The sequence below is a fragment of the Heterocephalus glaber genome, unplaced genomic scaffold (genome assembly GCF_053883595.1).
Source record: "Heterocephalus glaber isolate CG9 unplaced genomic scaffold, H.glaber_assembly_v1.0 deba00000896, whole genome shotgun sequence".
NCBI classification, from domain to species: Eukaryota; Metazoa; Chordata; class Mammalia; order Rodentia; family Bathyergidae; genus Heterocephalus; species Heterocephalus glaber.
This window is the reverse complement of record NW_028258170.1, coordinates 4,153,952-4,171,391: the sequence shown is the minus strand read 5'-3', so window position 1 is coordinate 4,171,391 and position 17,440 is coordinate 4,153,952. Positions and strand designations below refer to the sequence as shown.

At 36.9% G+C, this 17,440-nt stretch overlaps 1 protein-coding gene and 1 long non-coding RNA gene across 7 annotated transcripts in view; one reads left to right on the top strand and one right to left on the bottom strand.

Annotated features, from left to right (window-relative positions):
- Dse (dermatan sulfate epimerase) overlaps positions 1-13,450 on the top strand; it is an 84,254-nt gene extending 70,804 nt beyond the window's left edge. For 4 of the 6 annotated variants that reach the window (XM_004869073.3, XM_004869072.3, XM_013067193.3 and 1 more), the window contains 4 exons: positions 2,606-2,859; positions 5,484-5,723; positions 8,510-8,717; positions 10,862-13,450. In XM_004869073.3, coding sequence (XP_004869130.2) covers positions 2,606-2,859; positions 5,484-5,723; positions 8,510-8,717; positions 10,862-12,632 — 2,473 coding nt within the window. In that variant the 3' untranslated portion in view covers positions 12,633-13,450. The remainder of the gene's footprint in view (positions 1-2,605; positions 2,860-5,483; positions 5,724-8,509; positions 8,718-10,861) is intronic. The other 2 variants (XM_021247825.2, XM_087207889.1) reach the window with 1 other exon arrangement.
- LOC110346558 (uncharacterized) overlaps positions 1-17,440 on the bottom strand; it is a 51,406-nt gene that overhangs the window by 13,966 nt on the left and 20,000 nt on the right. The gene's annotated exons all lie outside the window — the stretch shown is intronic.

The window sequence follows — 17,440 nt, the reverse complement described above, 5'->3', positions numbered from 1 at the left end:
GGCAGGCAGCAGAACCACTGAGCTAAATCCCTGGCCCTTACTGCATCTTATTTTTCACTAATTCTAACTAATATTTAGCATGTCTTCCAATCAGGAATAGAAATAACCAGTTGCAATAATGTTGGGAGAACCTATGACTCTGTTACAGATAGGTGATACACAGGTATTTCCATATTGCATTGCAGTTGTTAAAAACATGTCAAAATATATGCCAGTCACTATTTATAAGTTATGATAGTATCCTCATTATTAAATAAAATTAGTATTCAATACTTAAATAAAGCACCTACATTATTATTTTAAAAACATATGTGTCGATAATTATATTTCAAATTATGGGATTTCCTCCTGTGCCTATGTTTCATGTCTTATGAATTTTAAAACATTCTGAGAAAGAGGGTAAGGCTTCACTCGATTGCCAAAACGGAGGATGTTGAGCTTAATCCCTAACTAAGGTGTTTCTTCCGCCTCCTCAGGCACAGTGTACTCTTCATTTGTTTCCCTGTCTTAGAGATCACTCAAAAACATCCTGAACAGATGAGCAGGTTTTCCAGATAATTCTTTACAGTTCTGATTGTGAAAGATCTTTTTTTTTTGTTTTCTGTTTAATGCAGGCCACACACTATTAAAATATTTGTAGAATAATGTAGCTAGTCAGATTTGGCTTCCTAGAAAATGATGATAGAATACGTCACAGAAGATCAGCTTTTAGAAATCTCTAGAAGGTGTTTGAAGAACCTTAAAGAGTGTGCAGTTCATTTTCTGGGAAAAAATGAGGTAGGGGAATTCTGTGGTAGCCTCAAATGCTGTTCACTCTCATCAGCCTTTTAGCCCCTCTTCCCACCCCTGTGTTGACCAGTAGGTCTGTCCAGATCGAGAGAGCAGGGACTGTGGATGTCACATTAACTGGCGACAGGAAACGAGACTGATGTACGTGTTCTTATGCCTGTGCAAAGGAAGGGCTGGGCTCTGGATGGATGAGGACTCCAGGGAATTTTGCCATTACGTGCTCTGTGCTTTAAATCTCTTTGAATATTTTCTACTGCCTTTCACCAGGAATACAAACATCAAAATTAAAAATTCTTAAAATCTTTTTTTCCCCATTAAGTTTATTGGTACATTTTAGGTATAAAATACAGTTACATACATCATTGGGATCTTGTACCATTACATGAGTATCTTGGTACTTATTTTTTTTTCCCTTCCCCTGCCCTCCACCCTTCCCTATTTTGCAATTTTGTTTCCATTTTTTTCCTTTTCTCATATTTTTTCCCTTCTTTCCTTTCCCGTACCTCTCCCACTTCCCCCTGCTCCTTTAGACCTTTACTTCCTATTACACAATATCAATTATACATTTTTAAAATTAAAATATCAAGACCTAGGAGACATTACCACAGATTTTACAGAATTAAAAAGGATATAGAATGCATATTTCAAAAATCTGTTTTGAAATAAATTTGACAACTTCTAAGAAGTACCTTGGAAGACAAATTAATGAAACTAACTGGAGGAAATATAAAATTTGAATAGCACCTATTAAAGAAAGTATATTCCTAGCTTGAAAACCTACCTATATGACAACAACAGGCTCGTATACATTTTAACTGATAAATTATATCAAACATTTAAAGCAGAAAAAAAAAGGAACACTTCTCCCCTCATTTTAGGAAATCAACATTGTGCTAATCCTAAAGCAGGATAAAGATAATAGAAGAAAAAAGTATGAACATAGATAGAAATTTATTTAACAAAACAAACTATTAGAAGTCAGATCTGGCAGTATGTAGAAAGTGGTTTTATTATAGGGATGGCAGTGTTGGTTCAGCAATGGAAGATCCATCCCCATAAGTCATTATTTTAACAGAGGAAAGGAAAAAGCCATATGATCTTGTCACTAGTTGGAGAAAAAGTATTGGACTAAATTCTACAGCTGTTCGTGGTAAAAGCTATCAGGAGACTAGAAGTAGAACAGAACCTTCTCAACAGATTAAAGACATGTACTCCATACTTCCAGCGAGAACGCCTTATGTGAATGGAGAAGATACAATGCTTTCTCCTTAAGGTGGGGAACAAGGGCAGATATGCTTATTCTTTATCTGTCCATTAAACTTTGAAACCTAGGCCCAAACTAAAATAGTCTGGCAATAAAATGACACAATTCGGATAGGATTGGCAAGGTAGAAGTAAAATCTTTGTATGTAGATGGAATGATCATCTACAGAGAAAATACTAAGAAATCTCTAGGAGCCCCTAGAACTTGTATTTGAATTTAGCAGGATTAGAAAACACAAGGTCCTTTGTACTCCTACATAACATTTAAATTTCAATATCCAATTCTTCATTTATAGCAAGTATACATAGACCTGAATTTTTATAAAAATTCTTAAAATCTTAATGTTGCCAGCAGCCTAGGAGAGAAAAGTGTTAACTAATTTTCACATGAGGTAGATTTTTGCTTGGGTCTAATGTGGAAGAAAGTCGGTTTGCTGTCATGAAGCCTGCTGGATTATGTCTTCGTTTGTGCCCTGGAAATGGTTGCATCAGAAGGCTGATGGAAGCGGTGAGCCCTGGTGCAATCACTGACATGGTCTGTTTATCTCTACAGGTTGGTGAAAGATGCTCCTTGGGATGAAGTCCCACTTGCTCACTCCCTGGTGGGTTTTGCCACTGCCTATGATTTCTTGTACAACTACCTGAGCAAAATGCAGCAGGAGAGGTTTCTTGAAGTGATTGCCAATGCCTCGGGATATATGTATGAAACGTCCTACAGGAGAGGATGGGGCTTTCAGTACCTGCATAATCATCAGCCCACCAACTGCATGGCTCTGCTCACAGGAAGTCTTGTTCTAATGAATCAAGGTGTGTGTGATCACATCATGGCCAAGGCAGCACCTGAGCTGACATCAGTCATACTGTCTGTGTTGTGAGCAAAGCGTTTTATGGCTGTCCATAGGTACATGTTCACACTTGGATCCTAACTGAGCCATGAGGTGAAGTCATACCCAGGGTGTTACTTAGCAAATTAAGGAGTATCCCTTTCTTAATTTCTTCTAGTTATATTAACCTGCAGGTTACTTAATTATGGCCTAGATGATCCAGGCTATATTCTTACAGCATAAGGTCAGTGATAAGTATTTATTTTTCTAGAGAATTTTGGCTGTGAAAACAACCAGCCTGGAATATAAGAAACCCAAAATATAAATAAAGAGCAAAATAAAAGATAGATAATAGGAAGTACAAAAATAGATCTTTTACAAAAGAGAAGGGGGACCAACAGATGAAAGGAGTGAAGAGGAAGGGTAAGGGAAGGGAATGAAAAAGAATTAAAATGTACTCTGTACACGTACCAACTCCCTATGAGGAATGTAATCATGCTGCAAAGAGGTACGAATATAAAATAAAAATTGAAAAAAAGTTAAACAGCTGGTTTATTATTTGAAAAGAATATTCTTAGCACACAAATAGGAATTATAACACTACTATTCTTTCTTTTTTCTTTAAAGACTTAAAACAACCAGGCTAGATCATTGAAGTCAAAATGAGCTTTCATGGATTGTATAGCTACTTTGCATTAACATATTTCATAACCATCAATGTTGCTCTTCTTTTTTCCTTGTAACTCTAACTTAATTACAACTTCTGTGGAAATATATAAATGACTAAGGTATTTAAGAAAAGCAGCTTTAAGATCACAGTGAATAGCCAGGGATATAGCTCCAGCATCACAGCACCTGCCTGGCAATCGCGTGGTCCTGAGTTCAATCCATGGTATTCCCCTCCCCCACCCCCCAAAAAAGATCACAGTGAATTATTAGAATATTAAATACATAATTGGAGTTTAGAAATCTAAAAGCATTTAACTCTTATTTATATCCCCATAAAATTAATTAGCATTTTATAGATTACTCAATGTCCGATTTTACTCAAACCTAACTTTGTTCTTTGTCATATCAGTCACCATTTTTAATAAAATCTTCAAAGAAAATGTCAGTTAACAATATCAGTACCTTGTATTGACAAAAGTTTGCAGTTTACAAAGTATTTCCAGTAGACATTACCAAAAGAGGGTGTTAAAAAGAAGAAATATGGAAAACCAGGTAATGTGACATCCAGGGAATAGTAGCCTTGGTTACCACAGGATCTGGTTGGAGATGGAGGACACAGGAAAAACCAGATGACTGGCATTTTAAACCCAAAGGACAGAAAATGGAAATGGAAAACCAGGAACAAGACTAACCATGTCCAGTGTAGAACTGGGTGGCAAAAGGAGCCCAAGTGCAATTAATAGGCACCTTTGTACAGCCACACCAGAGAATGCCGCTGTCTCCATGAGCCAGGGCAGGGTCTCAGGCAGGGACTTGGTTTTAGGCCAAGAGCTGGTGGTCCCTGGGCCTGTAGGATCCCTACACCCTGCATACCACATAGGCTCTGGTACAATGGTAACAGTGAGGGTGACACACGTTTGTGGGAGTAAAGCAGTGAGGCTCTACCCAGATTAGGAGGCAGTAAGGTTCATTTTATCCCCAGGCATTGTGTGTTTTAAAAACCATCAAACAAAACAGCGAATCCTTAAATCTAGAGTCCTAGGTTTAGATCAGAGTTCTGTTCTTTTCCAGTAATATGCCAGTGATCCAGAACAAATCAACTTTTCCATAATTTGGGGGGTAACAAAGCATAACTAAGTTGTTAAAAAGATTAACATTCTGTTCAGTGCTGTGAGAATTATAAATGTTACAGAAATGTGAGTTGTTACTATTGCCTAAATACCTGAATTTCTGAGCCCGAAAGATTTCATCAAACGTTTTAGACTTTAAAATTTTCTGTAGGGAGATTGAAAAATGTGACTAGTTGGGGAAGCACGTGAATGAAATCACATAGCTCATTTTTTTGGCAGACTCAGGACTCCTGGCCATTTTTACCGTCCCATTCCAGTGGATTGTCAGCCCACTGTGCTGCCTTTTCCAACCCTGTAGAATCTCAGCATATAAAGCATGAAGGTACAATGACAGTGCAAATCAAGACTCTTTGCATAGTACTTACCGTATTTTATAGCTTATTACAAACCCTATAAAATAATAGTGAAAGTTTTACAAAGTGATAAACTTCAAAAAGAATTTTCAAGAAGATCTTAGGAAAAATGAGTAGGAGCCTCAAGGTACAAATCTTATCTTACAAAGTTACCTTCGATTTGTAATCTTACAGATGATATAGTTTTGTTTAAAGATTATAGAATGACTTTTATCATTTATGTGTTTATTATCTTTTAATTAATAAGTAACCTGTATAAAGAAGCATCTTAACTTATATCAAGGACTCAGCTACTTACCTCTATTAACAAGATATTATTTAGAATGTTAACAAGTGAGAGTTTTACAAAATGCAATTTGTAGTAATATGAACTGATCAGATAATGTAGAGGGCATTGTTTGGCTGAGTTGTTGTTTATCCCTTTAGTCACTTTTTGCATGTGTTTTATTCTCCAGGATATCTTCAGGAAGCATACCTGTGGACCAAACAAGTTCTGACCATCATGGAGAAATCTCTGGTCTTGCTCCGGGAGGTGACTGATGGCTCCCTCTATGAAGGGGTGGCATATGGCAGCTACACCACCAGATCTCTGTTCCAATATCTATTCCTCGTGCAGAGGCACTTTGGCATCAACCACTTTGGCCATCCTTGGCTTAAACGACACTTTGCATTTATGTACAGAACCATCTTGCCAGGTATAGTGAGGATGCAGAAGGGGGAAAATATTACACAATTATAATTTTTTTAATTATGAAAATGAGGTCTGTGAGGTTTGTCATATTGGATTTAAAGAGTTTTTAAATATATATAAATCAGGAAAATTGAAAATTTGAGAGCTATATATAGCTGGAACATTTTGGGAACTAACATGAAGATTTGTGATTTGGGTATTATAAAGCTTGGAGCATAATCAAATATAATTTCTATCCCCCACAATACTTTTTTTTATATATGTGTACAGATAGACATATATATATATGTAAAAGTATATATATAAAACCTTAATGCTAATATATATAATATAATATACATAAAATTAATATGTATATGTATACATATACACATACAATTAATATATGTATAATATTATAGATGTATAATATATTATATATATTTTATATATAAACTTAAAGGCTCATAAGTTCACTTTTATTAATCTAAATAAAGTAGAAACTAATAGTTGTCAGTTTTCCTTTTTCTTTTTTCTTTCATTGACTGTTTTTAATTATAGAAGGGATAAGCCTAGGCAAAATTAAGCATGCATAAATGTACAGTCTGAGATTTTTGCAAATGAACAAGAGTGGTAGTGATCAGCAGTACACTCTCCTTATGGCACTGAGCAGGGAGAGTTTCTTATCAACTCTGTCTCTCATATGTGTAGACTCACAACCTCTTTTCAAAATATTGGCTTCTTGGGATTCTGGAAATTATTTCTGAGCTCCTTCTGGATCCCATTTCTCAAAGATTAAGACTGTCATTCTCCAGCTCTTTCTGCTTGACTCCCTAACAAGAAGAGAAGAGCAGGTGTTTGGGCAGGTGTTTTTGTTGTGGTTGCAATTATTATTTACAACAGAAGGACTTTTCCTTTTTCTGTGATTCCTGGTCAGTCCTGTTTAATTTTAGTGTTTAATTTTGTTTCCAAACACTGCAGAAATGATTCAAAAAAATAAAAGATTATATGTATGTATTTTAGTGTTTTTTAAAATATTTTATTGAAATAGTATAGAATATGAAAAGCAAAAAAGACAGTTGCTATAAAACTTCTACTTTGTATTGCTGTGTACTTTAGCCTTCTGAACTGGATTTAATAATTTATTTCTAGGAAAGCTTTATAGCTTTCCTCATTTCTGAAACAGGAGTGAGATATTAGAAAAGTTTAGGAGGTAAATTTCCATCACAATGGATTTTTCCCCAAGGAAATACAATTTTTATTTGATCATTCTAGACCTGCAACAGAGAAACCAGTATTTAAATCTTTTTGCTCTGGTTGCATATACATGAATTAGATACAATTTCCTGTATTAGACTAGTTATAAAAAATATTGCAGAGCAAATTTTTAAGATTTAGTTTAGAGTTATATTAAGAACCACATTGCTTTATTGCTTGTTAGACATATAGAAGTCTGTCTTGCAGTTCATCTTGATAAACGAAGGCCATACCTTTAAAGCAGGAGACTTTATAGTTCCTAGTGCTTGGTAATTTGAGCTAAGATCTAGCAGCCAGCCATCTCAGGGGTTGGATGTGCTAGGAACTGTGTATGGGTACTTCCTAAACTGGAAAGAGCGTTAGGAGCACCTTTAAGAGGAGCATTTACAAGGATATTTGTGCCTATCAGTTCAACTTCTGTTGAATATTTATAGGCCAGGCATCATACTAGACAGGGGATTTAAAGAGAAATAAAACATCCTCTGCTTTCAAGGAACTCTCGGACATGAAATATAATTTTTGGAATATCACATTTTATAAGATTTACTTGAAGAACATTTACTAAAATATTAGAAAGTAAAATCATTAATTTAAATGTGAATACAATCATGGTAGCATTTTAGAAGAAATTCTGTTTTGTCAGTCTATTTTCAACTGCATTCCTTATTTTTAAGGTTTTTTCTTTTTTTTTTGGTACCAGGTATTGAACTCTGGTCCTTGTGCTTGTGAGGCAGGCAGCGGAACCACTGAGCTAAATCCCTGGCCCTCCTTATTTTTATTTTTTAATTTTTTTGCTCCAGTTGATGTTCTGGTAATGATTATTTCTGTCTGACCCAGAGTTTTCTTCCATCCTTCCTTTTTAAGAGTAACTGGACTGCCCCACAAGCGCAAGGACCCGAGTTCGATCTCCGGTGCCAAAAAAAAAAATAACTGGAGCATATCCAGTCTTACTTTTGTTTTTCTTGCTTATTGCAGAATGATACCTGACTTTATGATCCTTGCACTTTCTTTAACTTCCAGAAGTACATGCTATTGGACTCTGTTGTGGGAATTAGGTTTTAATCTGGAATTTTATATACCATATAACATCCACTTTATTGGAGGCCACATGGAAGCACCTTATGTTACTGTCTTGGCCTACAGTGCAAGTTGAGTTGTGGGAGACTGGTACCCGTTGCAGGCTCAGGAACTTGCTGACTACAAGATGTCTATGAATAGATGCAAATAAGATCATTCCTAGAGTGCACACTGGAAAATGAGGAAGGAAGGCAATGTTTGTACACATTAATAGCCGTGGCATGTTTGTTACCAGTAACAAGTTGCCATATCACAAATACAAACTTGCACACAAGATTTGTGGAAGACTTTCAGGGGAATTATGATTAATGGCATGGATAGACTGTGGACTTTGTGGTTTTATTTTTATCCAGGATACACAATTGTTTATAATTTGCAAGTGGTTGGAAATTTGCAAGTAAGTTGGAAATCATGTTTAGATCTTTATAGGAGTATATAGTTTTAAACATGTCAGTTCATTCAAACTTCCTTCTCCAGGGTTTCAGAGAACTGTGGCTATTGCAGACTCAAACTACAACTGGTTTTATGGTCCAGAAAGCCAGTTAGTGTTCCTGGATAAATTTGTCATGCGCAATGGCAGTGGAAACTGGCTGGCTGACCAAATCAGGAGGAACCGTGTGGTGGAAGGTCCAGGAACTCCATCCAAAGGGCAGCGCTGGTGCACTCTGCACACGGAGTTCCTCTGGTATGACATGGTGGGCAGGCTTCATGGCGAAATGGTACCTGGGGTACTATGTGTGGTGTGCATTAACTTTTTTGTATTTAAAAAGAAAAACTAAGCTAAGGCCTTTTAAATCCCTTCCCTTATCACCTATGTATGTACAGCTTCGGTTCCACTTATCACAGTGTATAAACCTCTGCTCAAAACATCTCTTTACATTTAAGATCTAATTGCTATGCATGATTCTTAGTTCTCTTATATTAGAGATGTTCTAGCTTGTACTTTTTCATACATTAGCATGATTTGATTTTACATCATTTTAAAAATCATAGAAAAAACCCCCACAAAACTTAGACCAAATTATTCTGATGAGCATATCAAAAAGAAAAAAGTTGGACCGGGGATTTAGCTCAGTGGTTCTGCCACCTGCTTTGCAAGCACAAGGTCCTGAGTTCAATCTCTGGTACCAAAAGAAAAGAAAAAAGTAGTGAAATATTTTATTTTGTTTTGGTAATGGAGCATTATAATCTTCTAATAGCAAAGCTGTTCCTAAACTTTGAAGAGTGTTTAAAAGTGTTTGACAACTTCACTTTGATAATAAAAGGGCCATGTAATTTTTTTTTTTTGCTGTAATCTTTTAAGCCCAGAAGGAGAAGCTTGGATCTCCTTTGAAAGTAGTGCCAAATATATTGTTGGCATCCAATAAGTTGAAAATCAAAGTTATAGGGAACCAGATAATCATTAATCCTTGGTGTCTTTTTGAGATTTTGGAATTTACAGCCAACTGCAAAATAAGCTTTCTATAGTTTGCTTTTCATTATTCTTTTTTTCAAAGTTTAAACAATTAGAAAAATACTGGTAAAGAAGAAACTGTCTGTGGTTAACTAGCATTTTAAAAACTATTTTCACAAAAGAACTAAGTATGTTAACATACTCCTTTCAAGGATACGGAGGGATTACTTAATAGTGTTTTCGCTTACTCATAGGTAAAGAACCAAATTACAATGCTGACAGTAGGAGTCAGATTAGTGCTAAATCTAACTGTAGTTAACTGTCTTTCCTTATAGGAGTGTACAAAACCCACCAAAAACAAAGAAAGATGGCCAGTTCAGTTTGTGTCTGTGTCTGATAAATCACATCAGAGACACCAACATTAACAGGACCTCAGTAGAAACATGATTTCTGATGTCCTGAAACTGAGACTCTATGAAATGTCTAAAATCAAACACCAGTAACAATAACTATACCGCAGGTGATTGACTCAGTAGGCAAAAGTATGTAAAAGCTGATAATATGTGTCCACCTCTCTTCCTTTGAGCACCAAATCATAGGATAGTTAAAGGCAGTTACCCCAAATCAAAAGTAAACCATCATTTTCATTTGTATTTTTTTGGAATTTTCTGGTTTTAAAAAACCTATGGTCTTAGTGTAAAAATTTAATTGTTAATTATTATTTTAATATTAAACATTTACCATAAATAAAATATTATGTAAGAAGCATGGCATAATCTGCAAAGCAAAGTGAAATCTTTGGATCTGGCCTAGGCAGTGGTAGCTACAAGTATAAACCCTCCAAGATTAGACAGTTTTCTGGAATTTCATGTTTATATTCTTAGGTGAGAAATTGGCAATAAATTATATCTCATGTATGAATTTCTACCCTGTTTTAATTTATATCTTTTTACAGGAGGAACTGATTTCAAATCAAACATTCAGTAGTATCAGTTCTGACAGAACAGTTCTTCATTACAACTCAAGGCTTGTCAGAGTCCAGATCCTAGCATGAAGTTTCCTAGACTAGGAGTCTTTCAAGTAGAAATGGAGATGGAATGGTTAAGTCTGTGAGCCCCTGTAACTTGGGTGGTGGCTCTGACATTGTCAAGTGAAGAAGGTCCATGCAGAGATCAGCAGCAGGAGTCAGTTCTCTCTCAAACCCAGGATCACAGTTGTGAAGATCCACTCCTTCCTGGTCCCCACTGGTTTTCCCCGTGCCTGCCAGCTACCTGTGTGTTTTCAGAAATGCTCGTAACGCTGCCACCTGACCATGGTTCTGGGTAGCATTGTGTGTTGTCTCTCCTGGCTTTATTATCATGTAGCATCACAGTTCTGGTGAGTTATTTCCACTTCCATCAGAAAACCATTTAATTTTTAAAAATTCACCCCTTTAGGTATGATGCCAGCCTGAAATTGGTCCCCCCTCCAGATTTTGGCACCCCTGCATTGCATTATTTTGAAGACTGGGGTGTTGTGACTTATGGAAGTGCACTGCCTGCAGAAATCAATCGATCTTTCCTTTCCTTCAAGTCAGGAAAGCTTGGGGGACGTGCAATATATGACATTGTCCACAGAAATAAATACAAAGATTGGATCAAAGGATGGAGGAATTTTAATGCAGGGCATGAACATCCTGACCAGAACTCATTTACTTTTGCTCCCAATGGTGTGCCTTTCATTACTGAGGCTCTCTATGGGCCAAAGTACACCTTTTTCAACAATGTTTTGATGTTTTCTCCAGCAGTGGCAAAGACCTGCTTTTCTCCCTGGGAAGGTCAGGTCACAGAAGACTGCTCATCAAAATGGTCTAAATACAAGCATGACCTGGCAGCTAGCTGTCAGGGGAGAGTGGTTGCAGCAGCGGAGAAAGGTGGGGTGGTGTTCATCCGAGGAGAAGCTGTGCACGCTTACAACCCCCAGCTGAAGCTGAAGAACATTCAGAGGAATCTGATCCTCCTCCACCCACAGCTTCTCCTCCTTGTGGACCAGATACACCTGGGAGAAGAGAGCCCCCTTGAGACCGCAGCAAGTTTCTTCCACAATGTGGATGTTCCTTTTGAGGAGACAGTGGTAGATGGGGTCCATGGGGCTTTCCTCAGGCAGCGAGATGGTCTGTATAAAATGTACTGGATGGATGATACTGGCTACAGTGAGAAAGCAACCTTTGCCTCAGTGACATACCCTCGGGGCTATCCATACAATGGGACAAACTATGTGAACGTCACCATGCACCTTCGACAGCCCATCACCAGGGCAGCGTACCTCTTCATAGGACCATCTGTGGATGTCCAGAGCTTTAGCATCCATGGAGACTGGCAGCAACTGGATGTGTTCATAGCCACAAGTGAACATGCCTACGCAACTTACCTGTGGACAGGTGAAACCACGGGACAGTCTGCCTTTGCACACGTCATTGCAGATCGCCAGAAGATTCTGTTTGACCAGAGTTCAGCCATCAAAAGCAGCTCTGTCCCTGAGGTGAAGGACTACACTGCTATCGTCGAACAGAACCTGCAGCATTTTAAGCCAGTGTTCCAGCTGCTGGAAAAACAGATCCTGTCCCGAGTCCGGAACACAGCCAGCTTTAGGGAGACTGCTGAGCGCCTGCTAAGATTTTCAGATAAGAGACAGACCGAGGAGGCCATTGACAGGATTTTTGCCATATCACAGCAACAGCAGCAGCAGCAGCAGCAAAGCAAGTCAAAGAAAAACCGACGGGCAGGCAAACACTATAAATTTGTGGATGCTGTCCCCGATATTTTTGCACAGATTGAAGTCAATGAGAAAAAGATTCGACAAAAAGCTCAGATTTTGGCACAGAAAGAATTACCCATAGATGAAGACGAGGAAATGAAAGACCTTTTAGATTTTGCAGATGTAACATATGAAAAGCATAAAAAAAATGGGGGCTCAATGAAAGGTCGGTTTGGACAGGTGAGGATGGTGACAACTACTCACAGCAGAGCCCCGATACTGTCTGCTTCGTATACCAGACTGTTCTTAATTCTGAACATTGCAATTTTCTTTGTCATGTTGGCAATGCAACTGACTTATTTCCAGAGGGCTCAGAGCCTGCACGGCCAAAGATGTCTTTACGCAGTCCTTCTGATAGATGGCTGTATCTTACTGTGGCTGTATTCTTCTTGTTCCCAGTCGCAGTGTTAGCACTGAAGCTATGAATTGCTTGATCATTTTATGGTCAAAAGAGTCTATGCAAAAAATAACTGTTGCTCCAGTTACTGAAATTTTTTTCTCAGATTCATTTTAATAAATTAAAGGAAGACATGTTTGCATAAGAAAGAAGCAAATCAGAAAGAGAAATCAGAATTGGAGCAAGAAAAGAATGTATCCAAGGAATCAGAGTAGCTTGATTGTCCCCTGGTGTTTCTCGAAGTGTCTGGCTTTGCCAATTTAGCAATCCTCATAGTACTACTTTTAGAAGGAACAAAATGTCTGTTTTTTAAAGTAATTTTTTTTCTTAAAAGAAACAAAGATTTAGATAAAACAGTTTTATTTTCATTAATTTAATGCTATTAGTAATTTCCAGATACTTTATTATGGAAAAGACTGAAACACACAGTTGTAAGAAATATAGATGTCTAAAGAATGAATGACAAGATTTGCTATTACAGGACCTGGATGATTATTCATATAATGTAATAAAATGATGGTAGAAGTTCACCAAAAACTTCTTGTTTTCAGTACCAAACGTATATCTATAAATGAGTATTTGCTTGGTGATATTTGTCTGTGTAAGCATATAATTGATTGGATTAATGCATTCATTGTCTTTTCAATAAGCAAGACAATTATAAATGGAAAACTTATAAATCTAATGACTAAACTTTTCAAAATAAAATATTTTATATCCCAAATTTTAATACCAAAGAATATGGGAGACCTAATTTGGATATGATTCTTATGTTTTTTAATAGAAAAATTTCTTCAAGTTTATTTTGTTAAATAAATAGATCGTAATTGTTTTTTTTTTCCTAGTATGTTCTTTCTGTGTTGTCATATTCAAAATGTAACATGTTCTCCAAAATCTTTTTTTTTTTCCTCCAAATTTTTTAAAGAGAGATATCATTGTTTGGACATGCATTCATTAAATTTATAAAGTAGTGTTTGCTTCAAAAGAAGCAATTTCTCTACTCCTTCACATTTTTGTTGTTTAAACATTTTAAACATTTTTTTTTTTTTTTAAGGCTAGTCAAGTGAAGCAGTGGGAGTGGAGAAGGAACAAAGAAATCTCTAACTGGTTGTGATCAATTAGTTATAAACACCACTGCACTCGGACCAGCCTTAAGCATCTTTTTTTAAAAAAGCCAACTTCTAATATTTAAGTCACGCCAAACTTTTAAAAACTGAGTTTTCCAAGTTATTTGCATTCAAGTCTTTGGAAGGTAACAGCAACACAGAATACTGAAAACGAAACCCACAGTTTTATGATTAAGCATAAGAAATTGATATGCTTAAAAAGAACTGAAAGAATAAATTATCTTTCATTTAGGATATTGGGTCTGATATACTTGTCCTGTGAAAATAGAAAATGTATTTGGCCTTAGTTTTGAAGAAAGGACACATTCATTCATTTACAGGTTTAATGTAAAAACCTTTACTCCTATTTGTCCTTTTTATTCATGGAAATACCAATATTAATTAAAAAACAAGAACTCAGACAAATTCTTGTGAGCACCTTTTTGCAGTTCTAATTTTGAATCTTTTTACTTAAAAAAAACCACAAGTTTGATTTTTAACTCTACTTCACTCATTATTCTTGGAATGAGAAAATGACGCAGAGGAAGTCCTCTCTCTCTCTGTCTCTCTCTCTCTCCCTCTCCCTCCCCCCCCCCCTCCCTCTCTCCCTCTCTCCCCCTCTCCCCCTAGGGAGGATGTCATTACACACTGTTTAAAAGAATAATGTTTTCAAAAGAATAATGCTTCCGTTTGTCCTGCATGGATGCTCTTACTAGGATTTAAACTTGCCTTATGTGACAGATTCTTTGTTTACTTAACCTGATTCAACATTCCTTCTCTTCATTACTCATTCAAAAAGATGAATTGTCTGACATGATCAAAGGGAAATGCTGAATAAAAAGGGGAAAATTACTCTTCAAGGCTACCAGGCAAACCTGATCTCAAACCAGAACTCAAGTATACTTTGTAATGGAGATGAAAAGTGCAAGTGAGTGCCAAGATCAGCTTTTCCTTTGTTTTTTTTTTAGGTTAGGGCTAGATAATATGTTAGTGACCATAGCATGAGCCAGTCTAACATATTGCCTCATTTTAGAAGTATTTTTTAAAGTACAGTAATATCTCAGTTAAAGAATGCTTCTGTTTGCAAACAATTTGGTTCTCAAAAGCATTCAACAAAATTTTGCTTCCATTCACGAACTCCACATCAGGTGACAAACACAACCCCAGCCATCTTCCTCACACAAACACAAATACAGCCATCTTCCCCAAAATCATAAAACAAATTCAATTCATGAACTGAAGTATCACTGTATAATAATTATATCTCTTTAAAACACAATGAAAATTACATGAGTCCCCTCCCTTTTAATGAACATGGTATTTTTTTCATTTAAAAAGAAATTTCTAGCAGGGTGTGATGGCATATGCATGTAAACCCAGCACTTTGGGAGGCTGAGGCAGAAGTATATTGTTTGAGCCCAGCCTGGACAACTTAATAACTCAAAAAAAAAATTTTTAAGGGCTGGAAAAGAGAGATGGAGAGAGAAGGAGAGGGAGGGAGAGATTTCTTTAGGGTAGTGATTTTTTTTTTCAGTACTGAAGATTGAACCCAGGGCCTTCATTCTGAGGTACATCCCCAGCCCTCCCTCACCTTTTTTTTCTTTTTTTATACCAGGGATCGAACTCAGGACCTTGCCAGGCAGGTGCAGCACCACTGCGCTAAATCCCTGGCCCCCCCAGCCCTTTTTTTGAGACAGAGTCTTACTAAGTTGCCAAGGCTGAGTTCAATTCAGTGGTTTTAAATGGTTAAGTGAAAAATAATGCTGAAATAAATCATAGCTTTTCACAAAGGGATATATTTTATATCAAGTTTGTGCATATTTGAGTAAAATTAAGAAATTCTTTGTGTCTTCAAGAAAGCCAGGCAATAGTGTTAATCTGCATGAAAGGAGCATTTCAAGTCCATTGGCGAATATACAAGCTGTTACTCGGGGTTGGTAAGACTTTTGGTTTGGTTTTTAGCATTATTAACATACAGAACTTGTCTGTGCAGTAAGTGGCATATTCCCTAGTTTGTAGCTGATTAGCTTATTAACAGTCAAGGTGATGTAGGAGGCTGATCATTTGCTGAAAGAATGGTCTTCTGAGATCATTATTACAATTAAATCAGATGGAAGATGTTATTCTGGGACTGTTTCAGTAATTAAAATTTTAGTCATTTTAAGTACCACATGTCCTAAGGTTACTAGAAAGTGTTTTAACACATCATTTGCACACTGACTAACATGTTTTAAAAGAAAATTTTACTTTGTGGGAGATTGAGATTAAGGGTGGTGGACTAATTGATCTGGCAGAGTAAATTTTGAGGAAGCCCAGTGCTCTCAGGCTGTGGTGTGGGTACTGCTGGCTGCTTTTAGCCAGATTTATAGTGAGAATCAAGGGCGAAAAACAAAGCAGAAAAATTTGAAAAAATGAATTTTGACCCCATAAAACCAAGTTGAAGCCAAAGGAGATGTGGTTGATGAAAAGAATAGCACCATTACAAAGAAACCAGGTATTTTATACAGGCACAAGAAGATGACTTGAGGGCATCTCACAAATCAAGATACTACCCATCACAGGCTCAAAGGTGCAAAAGTGTAAACTTTTCATTTGAGAAGCTCAGGGACCCTTGCTTGCTTGGCAAGATTCAGGGGTCAAGGAGGCTTCCACTCAGATTTTAAAGAAGGCCTGGAAGCCAGCCATTATGCCTCTGAGAGGAGAGTGCATAGAGCAGCAGGAATGAAGCCAAAAGTGCAGTGGAGACCCTAGGAAGTCAGTGACACCAGGAATGTGGAATGGAAAGAGTAGAGCCAGCCCAAGGAAGTGGCTGCACGGGCTGCAACCAGCAAGGCCGTGGGGTGGGGCTGCCCAAGCCCCACAGAGCTCCCATCTCACCACCATATGCCCTGGATACCCACATGGAGCTGTGGGACTTAATGTTTGCCTTGCTGGCTTTCAGTCTTACTTGGGTTCAATTCTTTTCTGTCTTCCTATTCTTCCCTTTTGGAATGGGAATGTTTTCCCTGTGCCATTGTATCTTGGGATTAAATTATTTTTTTAATTTTACAGAGGTTTAAAGCTAAGAATTTACTTAAGCCTCAGAGGAATCTTTTAACTAGGACTTTTGAGAAATGCTGAAACTGTTGAAACTGTGGGGAAAGAAATATATATATATTCCATATATATAATACATATTCCATATATATAATATACTCCATATATATTATACATATTCCATATATATAATATATATTCCATATATATTATACATATTCCATATATATAATATATATTCCATATATATTCCATATATAATATACATTTCATATATATTCCATATATATATTCCATATATATATATTTCATATATATATATATTTTTTTTTTTTTGTACCAGGGATTGAACTCAGGACCTTGTGCTTGTGAAGCAGGCGCAGCTCCACTGAGCTAAATCCCCTACCCCCAGAATTAGTATAGTTTTGATAGTATGTCAGATTATTAACTTGTTTTGTGTTGTTTGGGTTTAAGGAGATGGATTTGAACATCCAGTTGACAAGGGGTGTTAAGCTTAATTGTCAACCTTAGTGGCTTGGGAACATTCTAGGGGATTAGTAAAGCACATTTATGGGTGAGTCTGGGTGGGTCACAGAGATGTGACTTTGGGGGTCCATATCTGGTTCCTTACCCCTTCCCCCACTCTGCTTCTCAGCCACCATGAGGTGTTCTCTGCCAAG